We start from the raw sequence: 17,556 nt of genomic DNA on the forward strand, positions 1-17,556 counted from the left end.
TGTAAAAACTCTGGTCTTAAACAAACCTTAACCCATGCTTCTGTGCCCTCCTCTTTGTATTCAACATAGTAGCCCATTATCTTTGAACCTCCATCCTTCAGGGGTGGAATCCATTCCAAGTCTGCTGTAGTCTTAGTCCAATCTGTGACTTTTGGGGTTGGTGGAGATGGAGGAGCTACAAGAAAACAGATTTGTCATAGTGTGATTCTCTATTCATGAAAAATTATACCATTGAATCTCAAACTTGTTTTCCTACCTATTGGATCTCTGGCAAATGTTGGAACAGATGGCTCACTTGGGGGTCCACATCCCGCTGCATTCATTGCAATCACACGGAACAAATACTGAGATCCCTCAATGAGTCCCATGACTTGGTGAGACACACCAAGTGGCATGGGCCTGACTGGATCACGAGTTACTCTGCTCCAGCGTTTAGATGTAGTTTCTTTACGCTCAAGCCAATAACCTGTGATTGGAGTACCTCCATCTGTGTCTGGCTCTTCCCAGTTCACAGTCATGGAGTCTATTGTGACGCTAGAGAGTGTTGGCTTCTCGCATCGACCAGGTGGCACTTAAAAAACACATAAAATGTTGTCAATGTTATAAAGTGAAATTAATGTAATCTAAACATACAACATGTCTCAAATTACATCAACATTAAACATGTGAATGAATACTTACCGAACACATCTCTGGCTACTTCAGGTTCGCTATCAAGAGGATCACCAACACCATATTTGTTTTGAGCCCTAATGCGGAAAATGTACTCATGGCCTGGCATTAGATTCTCAACTGTGTATATTCTCTCTTTGGGTTCACTAGTGACAGGTATCCAAGTCTTCCTGTTGGCAACACGTCTCTCAATAGTGTAGTTCGTAATTTTGGAGCCACCATCATCCTTAGGAGGCAGCCATGACAGTGTTATATGTTCAGCATGAATTTCCTCAAATTTAATGGGTGCAGATGGAGCCCCAGGACGTCCTGTTTAAAATAAGAGAATACTGTTAGTTATAAAAACAACACATATGTCTTCATATAAAAAAATGGTTGTTGCAATTTACCTAGAACGTTAAGCCTCATTTCCTTGGAAACAGTACCAAGGCTGTTGCTAGCTGTAAGAGTGTAGAGGCTTGTATCTAAGCGTTTGCCCTGCTGGATCAGCAGTGTGCAGCTATCATCAGACACAAGCTTGTTGATGTGCTCATCATACTCAATGTCAACCTTGTTTTCACCCTTGTGAGGTGGAGCCTTCTGCCATGTGAGTGTTGGGAATGGACATCCCTTAATCTTGGCAACAATATGAATATCTGCACCCTGTTCAACCTCCATGAATTCTGGAAGCTCAATGGAAGGTGCCCCTAAAAGTAAAATGAAGAATGGTGAATTGGTTCATCAGGCAACTCTTAAATTTACTGAATTACTTTGTGTGTGTTGCTCTGTACATACTGTTCTGGTCCATAACAATGATAGGTCCTGCTGTAGAGGATGGTCTACTCGCACCAACCTCATTCACAGCCTTAACACGGAATTCATATTCAGCACCCAGGTGGAGATCCTCCACTTTGAAAGTGGTGGTATCAATATCACGCCGGTTGCACTGTCTCCAGGACTCTTGCTGGTTTCCACTGCTATCCCACCACAGACGCTCAATATTGTAATGAGTCACAGGTGCACCACCATCATTTTTTGGTGGCTTCCAAGTCAGAGTCACAATGCCCTTTGACACATCAACGATTTTTACTCTTGTGGGAGGATCCGGAGGATCTGCAATAATATAGTGTTTTGAATAGTCAGAATAAACTGTATTAAAGTATTGACAGACTTGTATACAAAATACACTTACGAATAGGATCCCTGGCTTTAGTCTGCTGAATGGTTGTGGTATGAGGCCCCAAACCAAAGCGATTCTCAGCTCTTATACGGAACAAGTATTCTTGTCCTTCAATGAGGTCTGGCACAACAAAGGACTGCGTTGCACAAGCTGGGTTAACCTTTGTCCAAGCCTTTCCTTCAACAGTCTTTTTCTCAATGAAGTAGCTTTTGATCCTGTCACCACCATCAGAATCTGGAGGCATCCAGGTTAGTCGACATGTTCCACGTGTGATGTCACTGACTTTGATGTCTTTTGGAGCTCCAGGCAAATCTAGACAAAAGAGACAAGTTATGTGATATAATACATACATCTAGACTTTCTGTATTCTAAAGATACTACTATTATATCAGGTTTTGATGTTTTCATGATTTTAGAGATTTTGAATATGCTTACCAAGTACATTCACACGCACTTTAACTATTTTAGTGCCAGCCTGGTTGGTCGCAGTGATGATATATCGCCCAGTATGGTTTAATTTACATTCAGGGATTGTCACTACTGATGTTGTATCACTGGATGATACCTGCAGAGTTTAAATGTAAAATTTATTAGTTTGTTTGGACTAAACAAACTGAGTGTTTTGAAAAAATATAAATTATTCTACTTCTGAATCCTCTGGCAAAGTGTGACGCTCATTCTTTTTCTCTGTTGGAGCAGTTCCATCAAAGTCCCATGTCACATTCGGAACAGGTTTGCCGGAGATGGTGGCTGGAATCTTGATGGTTGTTCCAGCATGACAATTCAGAAGTTCATGGGCTGTGACCTCCAATGTAATGACAGGTTCCTCTGTGAACATGTTGGGTAAAACATATATCTTTAATCATATATAACTTTCTACATGTATGTATTAAATATAATTCTATATTACTGTAACATGTACACAAAAGTAAGACTTACCCAGAATATCCTGTACAATGATATCAGAAGTTCTTTGACTTGGCTCAGATTCACCAGCAGCATTTACAGCAACAATCCTGAACCTGCATTTCTTATTCTCTTTAAGCCCAGACACAGTGTATGAATTACTCAGGATCAGCTTCTCCGGTGTATTGATCCTTCTCCACTCATGTGAACCCTCATCCTGAACTTCAACAATGTAACCCTTTATTGGACTTCCTCCATCTTTTTCTGGTGGGGTCCAAGAAAGGGTCACGCTGCTTGTTGATTTGTCTGTTACTACAGGTGCTGGTGGTTGACCTGGTGGGTCTACAAGTAACATTTAAGAAAGTTTTATTCATAAGGAATTGGACTTCATAAACATATCAACACATTAATATCAATATTACTTACTTCTTGGATCAACCGCAGACACGCATTCTGTTGCTTCACTTGGAGGTCCAACGCCAGCTGCATTCTGAGCCATAACACGGAACTGGTATTCGGCACCCTCAATAAGGTGCAGCACATTGTATTCCAGGCCCTTGACTGCTGGTTTTGTTACTGGAGCTCTGTTAACACGACCCCAGTATACAGCACCTCTCTCTCTCTTTTCAAGCCAGTAGCCTTGAATAGTTGAGCCACCATTGTCTTTTGGAGGCTCCCAAGTGACCACCATGGATGAGCAGGTGTGTCTAATAATCCTTGGCCTCTGGGGTGGCCCGGGAAGACCAAATGGATCTTTCAGTACAACCTTTTCTGATTCACAACCATCACTGACCCCATATTTGTTCTCAGCTTTGATCTGGAACTGGTAATTACCATAGGCCTCCAACTTGTGCACCTTCAGAAGGGGATGAAAAAAAAAACATTTAGAGCATTTTTAAGTACATTGGACAGTTTCATTCTAGAAGGAACGGTCTCATAATAATATGTATTAATAACATGTATTAACCCCATAACGTCTGTCTATAATGCAGCATGTCAGCTGTTCCCAGTCAGACTTCTTTTTGCTGGCATCTCTCTTCTCAATGATGTAGTTAGTAAGGTCACTTCCACCATTATCCTCTGGAGCATCCCAGGTGAGGTAGCAAGACTCAGCTTTGATGTCAGACACCACAATGTTTCTTGGTGGCAATGGGCGATCTAGGAAAAGAAAACCAGTTATCCTAAAGATAATCTTGAAACAGAACTGTTGAAAATAAAGTGTTGTCCCTTACATAACTTAACTACAGGAAAAAGTATTGTGTCACTTTTAACACCCAATACTACTTCCCATGCGGTGGAAAATCAATAAGCTTAAGCAAGTACTGAATAACATTGAAAGGCTTACCCAAGATATCCACACGGATTGTGCGTTGACCTATTCCATGGGTATTTGTGGCAGTTAACTTGTATATGCCTGTGTCTTTTCTTACAGTTTCAGGAATACCAATTTTGGTGTTGATAGTTTGTCTGTTAATCTCCTCTGATTCCAACATCATTGTCTCAGTGGGTTGGCCAATAACTACTCCATTATTTGACCATTCAAATGTAGGCAAGGGTAGGCCAAAAATTTCAGCAGGAATTTCAATAGCTGCTCCTTTCTTGACAGTAATGGCATCCCTTTTAAAGAATTTCAACCACTGAACAGTTGGCGAATCTAAAATAGAGGAAAATATCAATGAAAATGTTAAGGCATGATTTTTATTAGTAAACTACAACTACATGCATTCAGAATTGGTCAATGATTTAAATTATAGGGAGTAATACATACGTTCGTCATCCTGAATATTGACACTGATTGGTTTGGATGGTTCTCCATCACCAACCTCATTGACAGCTTTCACTCTGAAGTCATACATCATGTTCTCAGACAAATTTTCCAGAGTGATGGTGAGGTCTTTGCAGACTTGACGGTTTGCAACATCAAATTCATTGCTGTCTTGTCTCATCTTTTCAATATAGTAGCCTCGGATTGGAGAACCGCCATCACTACGAGGAGGTTCCCAAGTCAAAGTAATAGTCTTCTTGGTCCTTTCCGTATAGTGCAATTTCTCTGGGGCAGATGGAACTCCTAAAATTTCAAGAAAGTTGTTTATCCATTTTGTATGAATTATAAAACAATACAAAAATATAAAAGTATGTAATTCAAATATTTTTTCATATACAAGATATAAATTCACTATATATTCTGTTATTTACCTTTGGGATCCACTGCTAAAACTGGTCCAAGTTCAACAGGAGCACCAAGGCCATACTTGTTCCTTGCAACTACACGGAACATGTATTCTTCTCCAGCAAGCAGACCAACAATGTCACATTTGCAACTGGCGACTTCCAGAGGTTGTCTGTAAATGTGCATTTTGGCATCCTTTCTCTCAACAACATATCCCATTATGTCACTTCCACCATTATCCAGAGGATCTGACCAGGTGAATGAAATCATCTTCTTGCTCACATGAACTGTCTTAAGATCAACCACTGGTCCGGGAACATCTTTTGTCCAAAAAAAAAAACAAAAAACAAGAACATATCCCACATTTCAGAATTAAAAAAGCAAAATAAATTCTGAAACTTTTTTCTGGAAGAAAATAATTTTACTTACCCATCACATCCACCTTAACAGAGGCAGACTTGGTTCCACTGGGGTTGGTGCCTGTGATCTGGTATATGCCATGGTCAGTTCTCAAAGCATTTTTGATGCTTAAAGTGCTGTTCTTTACTTCTGTCTCAATAAATACATGCTCCTTGTCTGGCTCTGCATCATCCTTCGTCCACTTAACTTCTGGTACAGGTCGCCCAGTAACAACAGCAGGGAGACGCAATGTTTCTCCAGCTCTAATGATGACTCCATTCCTTACAATGATATCAAACTCAACCCCTGGTGACTCTGTTAAATCAATGAAGATTTAAATATTTAATTATAATTGCTCAAATGTGTGTTAAACAATCTGGAGTAACAGCTTAATTTAGGTTGACTGTTTGAAAAATATCTATTTTTTTACAGCTTCAGATCCTCTTTGCACTCTATTTGTAAAAAATGTCACAAGTTTTTCGACATACCTTCAGGTTCTTTGGCCTGAACAGGTTCAGTCATGCCTGGGGCTCCATGTCCTGCATCATTTACAGCATACACACGAAGGTAATAATCAGCTCCTTCAGTCAGTCCAGTCACGGTGTACTTGCGGTCTTTGCATCTAAACTCAGTGCAGCGGACCCAATCCTTCTCTCCAACCAGACAGCGCTCAATATGATATCCAAGGATTTCTCCACCACCGTTGTATAATGGAGGTATCCAACTGATATCGATAGTAGTATTTGTGACATCAACAATTTTTGGTACAGGTGGACCAGGTGGCACTGCAAAAATTATAAGGTCATTTAAATCCAGTTAGTATAAATCATGAGTTTCAATGCAGGTTGGCAAAGAATCTGCTATTTTTTGAGTAAAGCCCACTGTTGCGTAAATTTACACAATTAATATAATCTATACAAACTACCAAAACAATTAATTACAGCTTAAAACAAAGGAAACAAATGTGTTAATAATGCAAAAAATGTTAAACTAATTACAATTAAATATTTAAGTCAATTGACAGCTATACTTTTAAAGTTTAGTTTTCATTGTCCACACTTACAGATTGCATCCATTGCAGTTTGAGGGTCAGTTGGTACACTGAATTCTCCTGGGCCAGCAAGATTTTCGGCACAGACCCTAAAGACGTAAACAAGGCCTTCCATAAGACCCTCAACCTTAACTGTCAGTGCACTAAGAAGATTGGCGTTTACTCTGATCCAATATTTGCTGTTGACTTCACGTCTCTCAACCCAATAGCCCAAGATAGGGCTACCATTGTCCTTTGGCTCATGCCAACTGAGGGCGACTGTGCTGGCGGTGACCTCTCCAATTCTTGGCATGTTGGGAGCATCAGGTGGTTCAAATTGATTCTTCGCAATAAGTGGTTCAGAGTAGCAGGGATTTCCACAGCCAAACTTGTTTTCAGCTGTGACTCTGAAGATGTACTCCTTTCCTTCAATAAGCTTGGTCACAGGGTAAGTGTATCCCTTGTGAGTCGAGGTCACAGTTACCCAACCAATTTCATCTGTTGCGTTGTCTTTCTTTTCCAGTATGTAGTTGATGATCTCACTGCCGCCATCATCAAGAGGTGCATCCCAAGTGCAAACAACAGAGATGTTCCTGATCTCATCGAACCTAAAGTTCACAGGGGGGCCAGGCTTATCTGTAAGTTATAACAGGCAGAAATGTTAATACATCATTTTTGTTGTTAAATGCTTAAGGAGATACCCAAAAACTAGTAGTTCCAAAAATAACATACCGAGAACATTGACGTCACAAGATGCTGTTGCAAAACCATGGGTATTCTCAACTCTAATAGTGAAATTTCCATGGTCAGATCTGATGGCATCACGCACCATCAGAGCAGTCTCACTGATTTTGGTTTGGTCAAATGACAGGCGATCTAAAAGTGGTGGATGGAATTCTTCTTCAGGTTCAGGCTGCACAGACTTCTTTTTCTTCTTCACAATTTCTGGTTTCTTAGCTGGTGGCTGCTTGACATCCTCATCATTTCTGAGCCATGTTACAGTTGGGTAGGGAGATCCAGATATGTAAGCATCCAATCTAATCTCCTCTCCCTTTTTGATACTGAGGCCAGATGCAATGCGGGCATGAAGTGATACCTTTGGTGGTTCTGAAGCAGAAAATATAATAAAGATTTTAAAAAAGTAACATTTAATGTTTTATAATGTTTTACTCAACGTAGAGCTGTAACCGATTTTGATTTGTTTTTAACATACCAACAGGATCAGCAGCCTTAATCAGTGGTGTACTGCGAGATGGGTCACTTGCTCCAGCAATGTTCTCTGCACGGGCACGGAACTGGTATTCTTTTCCTTCTGTCAAGCCAGTGACAGTGTAGGAGAAACCAGGTAACAGATTTGGAACGCATCTCTCAAATCTGTCACCATCTTTTTCAATCTTCTCAAGTATGTACCCTGTGATTGGGCATCCACCATCATATGGTGGTGCTATCCAAGTAATAGTGATTGAATTTGAGGTGGGATTGTGTCCCTCAACCTCAATTGGTGGGTCTGGATGTTCTGTAATATAATAATACTTATAGTAATACTACTAATAATAATAATAATAGAAAAAATAACGACAAACATGACCAGAGAGAGTGTACATAAAATAAAAATGAATAACAATAAAATGTATACTTACGTTTCTGTTCTTCTGTTAAAACAGGATTGCGGATTTCAAGAAACTCGCCACACCCAATTTTGTTAACAGCCTTCACTCTGAAGTAATATTCACCATTGAGCATAAGATCTTTGACCAGAAAGTTTAAAACATTGTCTCCAGACATCACAGGCAAAAATGTCTTCTTCTGAGCTTCCCTACGCTCTAGAATATAGTGCAAGATTGGGCTACCACCATCACTCTCTGGAGGCTCCCAGGAGATTTTGCAAGAGTTCTTGGTGACCTCACTCGGAGAGATGTCCTTACATTGTCCAGGCAGGCCTTTTAATGAAAGATATAATAAGGCATTAAGCTTGATTTTTAAGCAGTAGGTATGATAAGTGTGAATCAATTAAAGCCAATTTATATTAGTTACACAGTTACTTACCGATTACGTTTACGTTGATTGTGCCAGTTACTGAACCCAGACCATTCACGAGAGCAACAGTGTACACGCCAGCATCTTCATGTTTACACTTGAGAAGCTCCAGGTGAACATGATTAAGTTCACATGTCAATGTCAGTCTGTCTTCAGTCTTTAATTCAGTGTCACCCTTTTTCCAGACCATTGATGGTTTCGGAATTGCTCTGTATGGGATTTTTATATTCATCTTCTCACCCTCAACAACTACAATATCTTGAGTCTCGAGATCCATGGTTGGTGCACCTTTAAAATATTGAAATATGTATTAAATACCAGTATCAGAGGGGGGGGGGGGGGAAATAAGTGTACACACACACACACAATAATTTAATAGTCCTTACTGTCAGGGTCTTTGGCAAAGACACCATCTGAAATTTCAGAGGGATCACTGACTCCAATAGCATTGACAGCGCGAACTCTCAAAACATATTTTTTCTCAGGAATGATGCCTTCCTCAGCCTTAAACCTAAGCTCTTTGACAGGACGGGCATTTATCCGCATCCACTTCTCAGTTCCAGCTTCAGACAGCTCAACATGGTAGCCTGTGATTGGACTTCCTCCATTCTTTTCTGGAGCTTTCCATGTAATATTGATGTGCTCTCTGCTGGCATCAACAATCGTGACTTCAATTGGGGGAGAAGGTGGACCTAAAAAACAACAACACATAAATCAATACATATCATGTGGTGTACATAATCATCTATCACTACTTGTATGTGTTGCATGCTATGTAATTATGCATTAACTAAACATACTTATGGGATCCTCAATGACCATGAAAACAGTAGGTTCACTCGGGTGGCCAACACCAGCTTCATTCTCAGCACGGACCTGGAACTGCACCTCACTGCCCTCATCAACATCAGTCACCCTGTACTTGCATTCAGGGCCAGATGTCTTTCCAGACTTTACCCAGCGTGTGCCTAACTTCTCTTTCTTCTCAATAACATACCTATTAAAAGAACGATTCATGAGAAAATTGTTTTGCTTTGAACACCATGTGCAAACACATAATTTTGTTTGGATTTAACAAAACGAATGTAAAATTTGTCCATACTTGGTGATGGGTCTTCCACCATCACTGTTGGGTGGCTCCCATTTCAGGTCAACATGTCTCTTGGACACCTCCACAACAGTCAATGCGTAGGGTGGTCCAGGGGTTGCTATAGAGAACATAAATTACACATTAAAAAAAAGAAAGAAAAAAAAAGAATATATATATATATATATATATATATATATAATAATGTGTATATATATATATATATATATATGTATTTAATAATGTATATATTATTATATTAAAACATATTATATATGACAGTTCAACTTACTGAAAGTATCCTTAGCCAAAACAGAGTCCTCTAGTTCACTGAACTCGCTTACACCAACTGCATTCTCAGCAGCAACACGGAACACATAGAGAGAGCCTTCATTAAGTGGAGTGACAGTATACTTGGTATCTTTTACTGTGGTGTCCACAGCCTGCCAGGCCCTGCGTCTGACGTCTCTCTTCTCAACAACATAGTTCGTGATCGGAGAGCCACCATCACTATCTGGTTCAGTCCACTTCAGTTCACAGTTGATTTTAGTAATATTAACCACCTCAAGCCAACGTGGGGCATTTGGAGGATCTGGTCAAATGAGAATGACAAAAAGAATAGTATTATCATCATTGCAGTTGAATTTAAAAATAAGAGAATGGATCATTTGAAAACTGGGGTTTGCAATGCAATTAGACTTTTATATCTTTATATAAACAATAATATTTACATCGACATTGGACATTGATCACGTTTATGATTAATATTCTGGTTAAGCTATTATTTAGAAAAACATATTTACATGCATACTTGAACTGTGCATGGTGCTTCTGTGCATTTTAAATTAATTGAACTTATGACATTGACATTTACATATTTATACATAATTCGAATATTACTAAATTCTGAAATTGGATTTTTAATGAGCATGTAACTTGGTCAATACTTTGTCACGCAGTCCAAAAATACAATTAAATGTCATGCTTCTTGATATATCCAGATACTGATTTCTAGATATATTCTTGATATGATCTTGATATATAATTGTTGACTATAATGACCATAATGTTTAGACAAATCAGTTTTCAAACTTTCTGTCAACACTTACAAAGTCTCTCTTTGCATACAACAGGGTCACTTGGATCACTGGGTTCACTCTCTCCAGCAACATTGATGGCCTTGATTCTAAATGAATACTCTTGCTTCTCCATCAGACCCTTCAATAAATGCTCGGTTGTTGGTACATCCTCAGCTACACGAACCCATTCCTCAGTTCCAGTCTTTTGAAGCTCAATTATGTAGGACTCAATCTTAGCACCACCATCATGCTCAGGCCTGGTCCACTGCAGGTGTGCTGAAGTCTTGGCAATGTCTTTGATGAATGGTTTCCCAGGAGCCCAAGGAGGATCTAAAACAACAACATTTGAAATTCATGACTTTAAATTTTTATTATTTAATTGCCTCAACATTGGAAAATAAAACTGTAACTTACCAATTGGATCTTTAATCAAAACTGGGTCTGTCTCAGCACTTGGCTTTCCTGGTCCAGCAAGATTCTCAGCCAAAACACGGAACCTGTACTTCTTCTTTGTTGGCAAACCTTTCACCCTTAAAAGGTAACCTTATTTTGAGAATTTATGTTGCCCTTCCTTCACCATTTAAATGCAGACACAATGAAAACAATTATCCTACCTGTGTGTTGTGTCCTTAATTGGAAGCTTGTTACACCTGATCCATTTGTCAGTCTCAGGATCAAACCTCTCAACCCAGTAACCAGTGATGGGGCTTCCACCATCTTCATCAGGCTCATACCAAGTTAGAGTTACAGCGTCCTTTGTGATATCAGAAGGCTGAACCCTGGTTGGTTCCCCAGGAGTATCTGAGTGACAAAGTTAATTCATTTAACTGTACTCTGAGTGATTCAAAGTTAATAGTTAATTCATAAGGTGAGATAAAGAAACTTGTGAAAAAAGAAAAATGTGAAAATGTATAATATAGTGACATGTACACTTACCAAATGAATACTTTGCAACAATAGGCACATGCTCTGCAGGAGTCCCAATGCCATATTGGTTCTCAGCAGACACCCTGAATACATATTCCTTCATAGATACCAGTTTGCAGGCTTTGAAAGCAGTTTGTTTTATTGTAGCAGACAGTTTCTGCCACTCTTCTTTATCTGTGGGTCTCATCTCAACAATGTAATTGGTTATTGGAGAGCCACCATCATCTCTGGGGGCATTCCAGGCCAGACAGCAGGATTCATTGGTGATTTCAGAGATATCAAAAGCAGCCGGAGGGCCAGGTTTATCTGTTTTTCAACATGATGAAAATAAATTAATAAATATAATTACTACCAATTTTTTTCAATTGCATTATGCTGAAATTACAAATTATGTAAAGCAAAACCCTACCAAGAATGTTGACGTCAACCGTTGCAGTGGCGCGGCCACTTGTATTGACAGCTTCAATGATATAGGTCGCTGTATCAGATCTGGTTGTGTTTGCAATGGAAAGTGTTGAATGGCCAGGTTTTGTGTCAATGCTAATCCTATCCTCTGGTTTCAGGACAAGGTCAGCCTTTGTCCATTTTACTCTTGGCTCTGGCTTGCCAAGCACATCAGCAGGCAGGTCAATCTTAGTTCCAGCCCTGGCAGTCAAGCCTGCAAGAAGCTTTGCATCCAGCTGGATCTCTGGTGGATCTGTAATAAAATAAAAATGTGAATATAGCGGATTCTAACTACTATTTAACTATTATATCGGTGGATCTTGATCACTAACCTTTAGGATCCACAGCAAGGATCTCGTCTGTAGCCTTGCATGGTCGGCTGGCTCCAAGTCCATTCACCGCTCTCACGCGATAGGCATACCATTGACCTTCAATAAGACCAGTCACCTGGAACCTGGGATATGTGTAATGAGACAGATTACAGATGTATCTGAATAATTATAATAAACAATTATATGTTTTATTTACAGTATGTTCCATTACGGGAATGCTTGTGAAGAATCATTACTCACTTAAGCTCAGGTATGGGATCACCACAGGCTTCCCATTTGTCAGTGCCACGCTGGCATTTATCAACAATGTAGCCTTTAATAGCAGCACCACCATCATATCTGGGAGGTTCCCAAAGCAGAAAGATGGTCTTTGCTGATTTGTCCCTCCATTTCATGTTCTCAGGAGGATCAGGCACAGCTGTATTTCAAACAAGTTTCATACACTGTCATACTGTTCTTTATTTCATGACCCTCATACTAATGGAATGATATAGTCAACACAGAATGATAAACATTATGCCTGTGTGTAACACTTTTTAAGACTTACTGGCTGGGGAGGACACATTCACAGGATCATCAATGTATGCTGGCTCTCCTGGTCCACATTTGTTGCAAGCAATAACACTGAACAAGTACTCCTTGCCCTCAATGACATCTGTGACAGTGTACTCAAGGTCCTGTACGCCTGACATCACCTGAAGGGTAGATGTTGTTAGAACCTAAATGTGTCACTTAGTGTACAAATAGTGTTATCAAGTAACTGTTAAAAACACCTCACCTTGACCCAGGTCTTGCGGGAAACCTCTCTTTTCTCAATATTGTACCCACTTACAGGGCTGCCTCCATCATACTCTGGTGCTTCCCACATTAGATGCACATGATGTCTGGTCACCTCTGCAACTTTGAAGTCTTTGGGTGCACTTGGACATGCTGAAAGATGCAAAAATAGGATTGTACATTAATTGTTGAGCAAAACCAAAAACAAGATATTAAAATTAAATTTTGCATACCAATAACATTGACTTCGATCTCTCCAGATATAGTTGTCACATCATTCTCCAGTTGTAAGGTATATGTTCCCTTGTCTGGACGCACACTTGGCGCAACAACCAGTTCAGTGAATGTAGGTTTCGTCACCATGGAAACACGGTCACCTGTGGTGAGCTCTTTGTCACCAAATGTCCACTTGGGTTTAGGCATAGGATATCCCGTAATGGGAATTCGGATGATAAGAGCACTGGGGACAATGACCTCCAGACCATTTTTAAAACCACTGAGGTCAATGGTGGGACCCACTAAGGGTGGAAAAATAAAATTAAAAAGCAGTTAAAATAATGTACGTGTATTTCATCTGTCTTTAAGGGGATATGGCTGAAGTTTAAATAGTTTACCATGAGGGTCATCGGCTAAAAGTGGCCCAATTGCATCAGCTGGATCAGACATGCCAGCAGCATTTTCTGCACAAACTCTGTAGTGATATTTCAGACCAAACTTCAGACCAGAAACCTTAATATAGGATATAGAACACATAAATGAACACATCATAAAACAAAGTAATCCTTTAATAAGATAATAAATTAGTATTGTTAAATTCAAAATTAGTCAAGATGACATACCCTGTAGTAAAGGTCAGGGCAAAGTCTAGCGTTACATCTCAGCCACTTGTCAGTGCCATCTTCACACTTCTCAATGATGTAGCCTGTAATCATGCTGCCTCCATTGCTGATGGGCGTTTCCCATGACAGCTGAACTGAGTCTTTGGTCTGATTTGTGTAGTTGAAGTTCAGAGGTGGACTTGGCCTCTCTGTCATAGGAAACAAAATTTAAAGTGTGACACTGTTTGACACAGTTGTTGGTTTCGCAACAACTCAAGACATAATAAAAAAAATATAAACCCTACTAACCAATGGGATCCATAATCTTCACTGGATCTGTGGCAGCACTTGGCTGGCCAATTCCAGCTTTGTTCTCAGCTCTGACCCTGAAGATGTACTCCTTGTTTTCAACAACATCACTGAGCGTGGCTGTGCGATCCTCAGCTTTGACCACCATAGCAGGCTCCCATTTCAGAGAGGTTCTGTCACGGAGTTCAATGATATAAGATGTGATCTCAGATCCTCCATCCAACAGTGGTGGTTCCCAGGACACAGTGGCACCTAACCTATTGACAACTCCAACCATAACCTTTTGAGGTGCATCAGGCACATCTGTTAGAAGCAGAAGTTTTAAGAACATTTTTGATTAGTTGTTACAGTCTCAACTCTTACCACACAATCCGCTTGTTAAGTCGTGATGTAAGGATGTACTGTTTCTGGGTCCAAGCTTCTACTCAGTTCAATTGAAAATACCATTTCAACAGCCATTTGTGAGCAACTTTTATTCATATCACACATTTAAGATTTTAAAAACGCACAATGTACACTACAGTCTCAAGGCTGACAGCATCCAGGACACCAATATTTCAAAGATTTATAAAAGATTAATCATTGTCTGGCCATCTGCGATTTCAGTATGGAGATAGTGTTTGGAGGATCATGATTTCTGAGTTATTAAAACACACTGTGAGTGTATATTAACAAAGTTTGTTTTTGGAAACAGTGGTACATAACAGATTAACAAGCGAATGAAGAAATAAACTGAAGCATAGCTCACCAAATTTGTTTTTGGCTTGAACTGCCTCGTCTGTGGTAACAGTCTCTCCATTCCCAACTCTATTGCGAGCACATACACGGAAGAAATACATGTTGTCCCTCTGCAATCCACCAACACAATACTCTGGAATGTCAGCACGGTCTGTGGCCATTGTCCAGGTCTTGCGCTTGACATCTCGTCTCTCAACCACATAAGCCAAGATCTTGCTTCCGCCATCACTTTCCGGTTCCTCCCAAGCAAGGCTGACCTCACCATCAGCAGTGTCAACAACATGCAGGTTCTTCACAGGTCCCGGAACATCTACAAACAACACTTTTATTAGATATCTATAACATTTAAAATTGTCTGTACATCATCTAATTGGATTTCCTACTCACCAATTACATCAAGGTTAATAAACGCCTCTCCTGTTCCATGTTTATTCTTTATGACAATCTTGTAACGACCCCGGTCTGACTTCTTTGGATCCTTGAGCCTATACTCTGTTCGTTCATTAGATGTGTCAATGTTTTGCCCTGGTAGACTGATGTCATTGTAAAACCATTCTGCCTCAGCACGAGGATAAGCATCGTAGGGAACCGTCATCACAAAAGCCTTTCCAGCATCTGTTACAAGGTTCTGATCTGTGGTCTTGATCTTTGGAATAGCTGTAAGGAAATGTACAGGACATTAAAAAATATGTTCCTTTATATGAAAAAACTAAATGCATTAACACTCAATCTTCCTACCTGCAAGCTCAAGCTTGGCTCTGGCATCCTTCTCCTTGGCAACTATTCTGTATTCTCCCTGATCACGGGGTCTGATCTCACAGACCTGAAGTCTATGAACTTTGCCCTCACTAATCATCTGGTATTTGTCACCCTGGACGATGACCATGTTGTTCCTCATCCATCTGACCTCAACTCTATCTTTATTTAGTTCAGCCTCAAACACAATATCGGATCCTGGGGGCTCAAATACATCTGTGGGTGGTCTGACGATTTCCACTGGAATCTCTGTTGATGAAAGAAAAGAAAGATGCAATGAGGACATCAAATCAATGGGCAATACGAACATGGATACCAGAAATTGGCTGTGAAAAAAATTACCTTCAACAAAGAGACGTGCCCTTGATCTTTTATCTTCCACTCCACAGGCATATTCACATTCATCATCTGGTCTGCACTCTTTGACTACAAGCTTGCATTCTTTTCCATCTTTCTCAATATGATATCTAAGAAAGATCATGACATTAGCAAAAGTTTTCACACTATCACAAAGTACTTTTTCAAAGTTTCATGGTTCAAACCTAACCTGGGTCCTTCTCTGATTTCACGTCCGTTCCTGTACCATTTAACTTGGGCTTTTTCCTTTGACAATTTGCAAGTGAACTCAGCATCCTCAAACTCTGTGATGGTTTGGTCTCTGAGCTGAGAAGCGAAATCAGTGGGTGCCTCACTGATGACCAGTTCTCCTGTGGACTTATCAGCGCCAGCAACTACAGTGTATTCACCTTCATCTGCAAGGCTGCAGTCCTTAATGGTCAGACTGTGCTTGTCCTTGTCAACACGATACAGAATACGCTTGCTGAAAGTGATCTCTTGACCAGCCTTCATCCACTGGACTGTCACATTTGGTCTATTTACTTTGCAAGTGAAAGTAATGGTCTTCTTTTCCTCTATTTCACAGTCCTCTAGTGGCACAATGATCTTGATGGCTTCCTCTGTGAATGCAAAAACAACAAAACAAGTATAAACATTTTGCATATACTGCAGTCAAAATACACATGATATAAAATGTAGACATATAATAATGGCACACCTAGTACATTGACGTTAGCAGAGCACTTGGCCTGTTCTCCACGCTGGTTTGTCAGTGTAATGGTGTAACTGGCTTCATCTGGCTTTTCTGCAGCTTTGATTCTCAGAGAGAACACAGTGTCTCTCTGAACCATAACAAACTTGCTACTCTCAAACATTGTCTCATTGTTCTTCAGCCATTTGGCTTTAGCTCCCTCTGAGTTCACCTCACAGTTAAGAACAATCTCTTGTCCTTCCTTTACTTGCGCATCCTTGAGGGGAGTGATTATCCTCAGTTTTTCTAAGGAGACAAGCAAAAGTACCAGTTTTAGTCCAATATAATACGATAATTCCAAATTCTCTTTTACAAAAACACATTAAAGAAAAATATACTTAAAAATAAAAACTTACCAATCACCAACAAGTCTGCTAAAGCCTTTACAGAGCCAATGTGGGCAGTGAATGCACCCTCATCTTTTATCTCACAGTTTTTGACAATGAGCGCCCTCCTCTTCCCATCAATGACAATTTCATACTTGTCATCAGTTGTAAGTTCTTTGTCTCCTTTGAACCATTTAACTTCATAATTTTCCTTAGACACTGAGCAAACAAACTCAGCCTTTTCACCTTCAATGGCCTCTTGGTTTTGGGGCCTAGCAATGAATTCAGCTGCCAATTCTAAAGCAGTACAGAGAGACAATTTTAAGTAAATCAGTGTCTAATAAAATTATCAGTGAGATTATTAAATGCATAAGGATTTCCACATCTTTTGATCAGTAAACTTGGACTTTTCCAGTCATTTGAGATTACTGGATATGGATTTGAAAAATATTTTTAAACAGGGTGACCTCCCAAAAAGCAAACAAAATATTATATAGCTTAGC

At 39.9% G+C, this 17,556-nt stretch overlaps 1 protein-coding gene across 7 annotated transcripts in view; it reads right to left on the bottom strand.

Annotated features, from left to right (window-relative positions):
* Window positions 1-17,556, bottom strand: part of ttn.1 (titin, tandem duplicate 1) — a 138,150-nt gene that overhangs the window by 62,422 nt on the left and 58,172 nt on the right. For all 7 annotated transcript variants that reach the window (XM_079617489.1, XM_079617488.1, XM_079617487.1 and 4 more), the window contains 45 exons: window positions 17,084-17,350; window positions 16,695-16,973; window positions 16,188-16,596; window positions 15,983-16,107; window positions 15,623-15,889; window positions 15,272-15,541; window positions 14,895-15,194; window positions 14,147-14,449; window positions 13,859-14,046; window positions 13,634-13,748; window positions 13,253-13,537; window positions 13,021-13,172; window positions 12,790-12,937; window positions 12,483-12,660; window positions 12,243-12,364; window positions 11,876-12,163; window positions 11,476-11,772; window positions 11,154-11,340; window positions 10,954-11,069; window positions 10,570-10,869; window positions 9,753-10,052; window positions 9,476-9,581; window positions 9,174-9,370; window positions 8,760-9,065; window positions 8,383-8,661; window positions 7,977-8,276; window positions 7,550-7,852; window positions 7,069-7,443; window positions 6,370-6,972; window positions 5,795-6,091; window positions 5,337-5,621; window positions 4,934-5,227; window positions 4,506-4,805; window positions 4,083-4,391; window positions 3,705-3,895; window positions 3,164-3,593; window positions 2,771-3,079; window positions 2,478-2,659; window positions 2,267-2,396; window positions 1,844-2,143; window positions 1,447-1,764; window positions 1,062-1,358; window positions 682-981; window positions 257-571; window positions 27-175 (listed from right to left, as the gene is read on the bottom strand). In XM_079617489.1, the coding sequence (XP_079473615.1) occupies window positions 27-175; window positions 257-571; window positions 682-981; window positions 1,062-1,358; window positions 1,447-1,764; window positions 1,844-2,143; window positions 2,267-2,396; window positions 2,478-2,659; window positions 2,771-3,079; window positions 3,164-3,593; window positions 3,705-3,895; window positions 4,083-4,391; window positions 4,506-4,805; window positions 4,934-5,227; window positions 5,337-5,621; window positions 5,795-6,091; window positions 6,370-6,972; window positions 7,069-7,443; window positions 7,550-7,852; window positions 7,977-8,276; window positions 8,383-8,661; window positions 8,760-9,065; window positions 9,174-9,370; window positions 9,476-9,581; window positions 9,753-10,052; window positions 10,570-10,869; window positions 10,954-11,069; window positions 11,154-11,340; window positions 11,476-11,772; window positions 11,876-12,163; window positions 12,243-12,364; window positions 12,483-12,660; window positions 12,790-12,937; window positions 13,021-13,172; window positions 13,253-13,537; window positions 13,634-13,748; window positions 13,859-14,046; window positions 14,147-14,449; window positions 14,895-15,194; window positions 15,272-15,541; window positions 15,623-15,889; window positions 15,983-16,107; window positions 16,188-16,596; window positions 16,695-16,973; window positions 17,084-17,350 (11,771 nt within the window). The remainder of the gene's footprint in view (window positions 1-26; window positions 176-256; window positions 572-681; window positions 982-1,061; window positions 1,359-1,446; window positions 1,765-1,843; window positions 2,144-2,266; window positions 2,397-2,477; window positions 2,660-2,770; window positions 3,080-3,163; window positions 3,594-3,704; window positions 3,896-4,082; window positions 4,392-4,505; window positions 4,806-4,933; window positions 5,228-5,336; window positions 5,622-5,794; window positions 6,092-6,369; window positions 6,973-7,068; window positions 7,444-7,549; window positions 7,853-7,976; window positions 8,277-8,382; window positions 8,662-8,759; window positions 9,066-9,173; window positions 9,371-9,475; window positions 9,582-9,752; window positions 10,053-10,569; window positions 10,870-10,953; window positions 11,070-11,153; window positions 11,341-11,475; window positions 11,773-11,875; window positions 12,164-12,242; window positions 12,365-12,482; window positions 12,661-12,789; window positions 12,938-13,020; window positions 13,173-13,252; window positions 13,538-13,633; window positions 13,749-13,858; window positions 14,047-14,146; window positions 14,450-14,894; window positions 15,195-15,271; window positions 15,542-15,622; window positions 15,890-15,982; window positions 16,108-16,187; window positions 16,597-16,694; window positions 16,974-17,083; window positions 17,351-17,556) is intronic.

Source organism: Phoxinus phoxinus (assembly GCF_949152265.1).
Source record: "Phoxinus phoxinus genome assembly, chromosome: 7".
Taxonomy (NCBI): domain Eukaryota; kingdom Metazoa; phylum Chordata; class Actinopteri; order Cypriniformes; family Leuciscidae; genus Phoxinus; species Phoxinus phoxinus.